We start from the raw sequence: 7013 nt of genomic DNA on the forward strand, positions 1-7013 counted from the left end.
GCAAACTCCCCTGCAATATTATCTGTAGGAACCTTCTGCCTACCTACAAACACTGCATTAACTGCAGTCAAAGAAAACCGCAATACAAGATGAATACTTGAAGTTATACTTTAGAGGATCTTCCTCGCCCATCGTTTGATGTTTTGAAATTCAAGTTGAACATGATTTTAAACTATATTCAACTTGAGGGGGAGTGTTGGGAGTTATAATATGAAATAATTTATTCTTGTGAGAAATTATGAAGAATAAATTATTTTCTTGTATTAATGAGTTATTTCATTTCTTATTTTATATTTATTTTTTTTAATTATGAGCTAATTTCTTTTCTATTTTAGGTTTTCTTATGTTATGTTATTTATTTTATCTCCAAATAATTAATATGGTTTAATTATTGAAGATATTTGGCGACACAACTTTCTTTTTTATGTTATTTATTTTTATTATTTTTCCTATTATAGGATTCTTGTAAGAGTTACTTATACCACCGTTTATATCAATAAAATAATTTTGTATTCCGCATTATTCCAAATTTCAATAAAAATGTCATATCGTGCGACTCTCCTTTAATCCATATCGATTGCACACAACACAATAGCCCTGTTATGGTTTAGCTTATATATAAAATTTAAAGTTTAGACGACCACATATTCTCTTGTTTTCGTTTTAACTTCTCCCACTTCACATCTCTCCTTTACGACTGGTGTCGCGCTGGGAAAGCTCGATGAGGCGAAGCACATTCTAGTTCCCATGTAGGAAGTACGTTTTGAGCCAACACTAATTATTATGTGCAGATTATTATTAAAATATAATAAAATGCACAAAACAATTAATACGTGCGAAATATAACCAAAGTATAATAAAATTCACATGTACGAAATCCAAACATAATAATTTTTCTTAAGCCGGACATCATCATCTATCATACTCTCGTTCTTAAGCCCTCCTCACATAGGTGAGACACACACCTGCTCCTCAGAAAGTAGGAAGAAAAAGAAGAAGAGGGGATTTAATTAAAGTAAGATAAATGAGAAAATATTACTTGCAGTTGGTCGATCATCCAAATGAAGCCACACCAACGTGCACAGTTCATACATGGAGTTGCCATACACAAAGTAATATTTGTTAATGTAGGAGAACTATTAGGCATTTGTAGAGTAAATATTAGAGTTTGGGTGTTAGATAAGTCAATGTCAATGTTTAGATGATAACATGTACATCTCCTTTTTAAGTAACTAATAATGATGATATTATTTTAGAATATTATATGTATTTCAATATATGCACATACATTAATGATATATTAATGCGTTTGGTTAAATTTCACATGTATTAAAGCAAAATTAAGTGTATTTATTTAACAATATAAATGTGGCTAATTTCAATATTGCTTTCAGCACTAAAACAAAAAAGGTAAAACCAAATAAATACTTTAAAAATCAAATATTGGTGACTTTTATCATATTTTTTATACAAGAAAAAAATATATTTTATTCTTATAAGTTAAAATAATAATTATTTTTTTTATGAGATAAAAAATAATTTATGAATGTAACAAATAAAATTTAGCTGTTAGATGTGTAAATACACGAGGCTTGAGTGGTATGTTTCAAATGACCCTTTCATTTTATAAATATAAAATTTTATATGTTGTCCATGTAAATGTAGTTCCTGAAACGTTGAATTTTGGAATTGTCGGCCGGGGGGGCATGAATCTGTACGGATAGCTGTTTCTTCCTCCCGTCCAAATTCTCACCCCTTGTGTCGTTCTGAGCCCCGCCGGCCGCCGGCTAATCCCTTGATACATAAAATCCCTCGCTTCCTCTCCAGAGCTGTACGCCCTCATCGGCGTCTCGCTTACATCGATCTACCTTTCATCTTATTGACCTCCTTCCCCCCGCGATTGAATTCGAAATGATAGATCGGCGGGGCCCTGAGTTCCGTTGCCGATCCATGCCATTCATGAAGGATCCGTAGCGAACGAGGGCTTTTTGGAGTTCCACGGCTTGATTTTGCATCGTCTTTCTCTCTGTGAGAGAATGCCGGCGACGGGGTTCTCTTCGAAGCCGGAGAAGAAGGGGGATGCTGCGGCGAAGCAACAGCAGCAGCGGAGAGATCCCTATGAAGTTCTTGGCGTCGCTCGTAACTCCACGGATCAGGAGATCAAAAGCTCATATCGGCGAATGGCCCTCAAGTAAGCCTCCTAAATCTAGCCGTCTCGCTTTTTTAGACGGTGATTTGCGGGTTGTTTATTTTTTAATTTGTTTTTAGATCCACTTATTTGTACGCCACTATCATGTGAGAACAAGTTTTGTTAAGATTCCTGGTTCTTTGTTTTATAAAATAGCGTGTATGGGTTGATATTTTGATTAGTTGTTAGAGGTAATGTAGGTAAAAATTAAGGACTCGAAAATGGGTTTGGAGTGATTGGGTTCTTCTTCTTTGGTGCATCTGATATTGCTACACAGTCTGCTGAAAATCATTTAGTATGGATCCAACTTTGGTTCTCTCGTCGCTATTCAGTGCGTAGGTTAGCCTTTCGCGAGACATTGGCTGATAAGTGATAACCAAGTGAGGCCTTTGGCATCCATTGCAAGTTTTTTAGCACTCCAGTTGTTATTCATGTAAAATTTGGTTGATGTAGTCCCATATCTTGGTTTTGTTGCTGTTAGTGGCTTACCTCTACTGCTGCTCATGTGTATGTGGGATGGTGGTGTTCTTACGGCCCCCTTCTCCACCCCAGATTAGTTATTTGATAACCTTTCTATTTCTTAATTTTGCTACTTTCTTCATTTTTTATTTGTTTGTATCTTCTTCCTTGATGAGTTTGCTATAATATCAAGATTGTTTATGAGATTTTCTATAGCTATTGTATGTATCGTGGGAGTAACTATTGAATCACAAAGGATAGACCTTCCAAATTTATGATTGGAGACATCATCTCATAAAGGCAAAGGGGCGGCACTATGAAATTCTTATTGGAGCATAAGTTGATTGTTTTTTCTTTTTTTAAATTGAGAGAAGGGAATAAAAGTTGACTTTAAAAAAGTTATATATATTTAATTCTTTGATAAAGGCTGAAACTTGTTAAGTGAAAATAACATTAAAACATTAAAAAAAAAGGATTTTCATCACCTTGAATTATTTTAAGCTTTTTATCAGCTCCAAAATAAGGCAAGCAATCACAACAAAAGATTGCTGAATGACTCACCTAAAATAAATATTCATCCAATCATAATTAATTCTAAAAAAATCAAATTAAAATATTTACTTGATTCAACTAAATGAACTCAAAGAAGCTTGAGATTAATATGCTTTTTTATGAAAATGGTACTATGAAGTTTTGAAGGTTTGTTAGGAGCAAATATTATTCAAGCATGCATACCTGAATGTTTTAGTTCATTAGACATCTCATTCTTTGATTCATAATAATAAAATACCATCTCATTATTAGCTATTGGCCGAAATAGCGGAGGGAATGGCTCCTAGTGCGTCCATTGTGGATCTGCCCCTAGTCCATGGGCAAAGAACAGAATTTTTTTTGCAAGCTTAATCATTATGCTCTCATTCTGGCTAGTTCAATATGACACACACACACACACATATAATCATTTCTGCTTGTTGTGAGAGTAACCATCTTAATTTTGTTAATCTAAAGTTGCAAATGGCAGCATTCAATTATTTTTAAAAACAATTTTTTGCATATTGACTTGCCTGGGAACCAAAAAATAGATGCGAGTGAAAATTTTAGGAATTATCTGTTAAACAATATGAAGAGAAAATAATGATGCGTAGACTGACATATAATAATTCGTTTCAATATAACAAATTTCCATTGGAGTTTGAATAGCTAGTAAAATGATTGCTAAGTAGCGAAATGAAAGTTATAAATTTGGACAAATAGTTCTTATGCAATAGAGAATGATTATTGGAGCTATTATGGTCAGCAAATAATATGTTAAATGCATTGGAAAAATAAAATTGACCTATAATTTTGAATAACTTTTCATTTATTAAACAATGATTCAAATGCACAGTGCATGGAGTTGATCTAGATCATGCGATTTGTGATAGAATAAATACATTTAGCATTTTTTTTTACAGTGTGACCCACAAAAAAATGATTTTGGTTCAAAATAGGCTTACATTTATGTTAATCCCAAATAAAATTGATGACAAAAGAAAATGAAATGTAGAGGAATATACAAGGTTGTAGCTTCACGCAGATTGGTATCTTTTTAAATCATAAATTATGAAGTAGGGCATAGGGTCAATAAGATTGTTTTTTTCCGAATACATTGCAGCTATATTTCTATGAATCTTATATTTCTAATATGACAGAACAAAATTACATTCAACTAGGTTGAGTTGTTCGACCAATTTGGCAATTTATGTAAGCTTGATAAAACTCACAAGATCTATCTCCTTGGTAACGACCCATTTCTACTATCATGTGCGTGATTCCATCAAGTTTGGGGTCTAAAACTAAGCCCATTTTGAAAGCCATCAACAGCGCTGCTCAACTTTTTTCATAGAGCTGTGTACCATTTTAAATCAAATAAGGGAACATATATTTTTATCCATGCAAACCTTATTTAGGGATGTGGTTATGATATTGATGAAACCTATAAATGATTGTATATTTTCTAAAGTATAGAGGGTTGTATTATATCCACAAGGAAAAACACTAGTTAAATTAATTATAGAAAATACGTTGTAGAAGGAGTGGAATTTTGGATTTTATAAAGTGCATATGCTAAGAGGATTTTTAGTTACTCAATCTTTTTGCCTGCCTTTTTGTAAACGATAATCTAGGATTCCATAAGGGGCTGAGCCATTCATGTTTGCTTTATAGATTTCAGGAGATTGCACTTCCACATAAGGTAAAAAAACATGCTAATGGGGTTTGAAACATCATAATCTGATATCCAGTGAAAGTTATTATAAATTTCAAGATTATAAATCTATATTTGCACTACAAAAAAATGCTTAATATCTCTAAACAAACTAGTGCCCAATATGTTCATTTTGTTAATTTTCCAGCTCTATTCACTTTGTCTTACCACATAACGTATGCAACATACTTCTGCAAATTCCATTGTATTATGCTCACTTAACATATGAAAATACTTTTCAAGTTAGTGGAGATAACCTTGAACTTTTCTTAGATTATGCTAGTTATGTGTACAAATTTTTGAATTGTCTGAATTTGATAACCTAAAGGTGTCCAAACTGATGGCCACTCGTATTTTTGGAACTAACTTATTCGTAACAAATGAACCTAGACTTCAGATTACTATCAAATACAAAATAACGTGATGTTGACTCATAATAGCTATCATATAAAATATTTTGTCTGTTATAACAACAGTTTCACTTTCAGAAATAATCAAGCCAGCAGCTTCTCTAGATGAGCAATGTTGTTAGCATATGAACCTCTTTCTCAGCTCTCCCTCTCTCTCTTACACAGACACAATCACAGGGTTTGCAATTCATGTATTTAAGCCACTACAGCATTGGTTGCCATGAAAGCAAACCTATAGCTTGAATACTACATGGGAATCACAATCTATTTGAATAGAGGTATCTGTTCTCAGAAGTAAAAAAATCATTATCATGTTAATCACTTGATATTTGCCTTGTTAATTCTCTTAAAATCATTTATAACAAACGAAGCTGAACTTCAAATTACTGTCAAATATAAAATAACTTGACACCGACTCATAATAGCTATCATATAAAGTATTTTCTGTTATAGCAGCAATTTCACTATTAGAAATAATAAAGCTAGCAGCTTTTACTGTCAAATATAAAATAACTTGACACCGACTCATTATAGCTATCATATAAAGTATTTTCTGTTATAGCAGAAATTTCACTATTAGAAATAATAAAGCTAGCAGCTTCTCTAAATGAAAAATGTTGTCAGCATATGAACCTCTTTCTCTCTTACACATATTCTCAAAGGGTTTACAATCCTTGTATTTATGCCACAGTAGCATTGTTTGCCTTGCAAGCAAACCTATATCATGAATACTACATGACAATCACAATCTATTTGAGTAAAGCTATTTGTTCTTAAATGTAAAAAAAAAAAAAATCATTATAATGCTAATCATTTGATATTTGTTTTGTTGTTATTTGTTAATTCTCTCAAAAAGAAAAACATAGAACATCCAAACGGAGTGAATTTTTGAATTCCTTGGATGTTGCATAGGTTGAATTCTAGCCAATAGTCGTTCAACTAATAAAAAAATTCTTGATAGTTTTGAAGATTTTAAAACCTTAGAAATATGCATGTTCTGTCGAATTTCAAAGAAATTTGTAAATAGAGTAAAACACCTTAGTTTGGGATCTATTGCCCTAGTTTTCTTGGTTAACCATGGCTTGTTCTTTTTTATGGGAGATTGACTACATGATCATTAACTTTGAGGTATGTAATGTGCAAGTAATATTGGCTAAAATTTACTTTTTAAGGATACACGATCAATGAAGTATATGTTAACAGATTAGAATTATGTGCTTCATATAAAATAGAAGTTAAAGGGAAAAAATAGAAATTAAAGTCATATTACTTGTTAGAATGAGTGAAAGTTGCTGAGTTCTGCAAAACATCATTTTTAGGACAATGATACCTCTACATAGAAGTTCATTGTTCACTCTTCAATGTTCATCTTGCGCTAGATACACTAACTAGTGAGAATCTCATGTAGAGTTTTATCTTATTTCACTAATAACAAAAGAGTTTAAATCAACCAGCTTCTGACTCTACCTAAGAGGGATTGATCAATTTAAAGAAAAATTGAAATTTGAGTGTTACTTTTGACGTTTAGCCCCCTTCCCAAAAACCTTTTTTTTCTCGCTCTACAAGAGCATAATAAATGAACATAAAAGGCAGAGAATAATTGAGAGGTAATGGCCTGTAAGAATAATAAAGGGTCTTTTAAATTTAAACTCATTAACGTGCAATTTTTGTACATTTGCTACAATTAAGTGTAAGACATAATTAATTTAGG

At 32.2% G+C, this 7013-nt stretch overlaps 1 protein-coding gene across 1 annotated transcript in view; it reads left to right on the forward strand.

The window, feature by feature from the left end:
- Positions 1 to 1663: 1663 nt before the first annotated feature.
- The window catches only part of LOC110029571 (chaperone protein dnaJ 16-like), a gene marked incomplete in the record, with an annotated part of 24868 nt that continues 19518 nt past the window's right edge, over positions 1664 to 7013 (forward strand). Inside the window, 1 exon segment of the mRNA XM_020731921.1 lies at positions 1664 to 2191. Coding sequence (XP_020587580.1) covers positions 2037 to 2191 — 155 coding nt within the window.

This window comes from Phalaenopsis equestris, unplaced genomic scaffold, assembly GCF_001263595.1.
Source record: "Phalaenopsis equestris unplaced genomic scaffold, ASM126359v1 Scaffold000595, whole genome shotgun sequence".
NCBI lineage: Eukaryota > Viridiplantae > Streptophyta > Magnoliopsida > Asparagales > Orchidaceae > Phalaenopsis > Phalaenopsis equestris.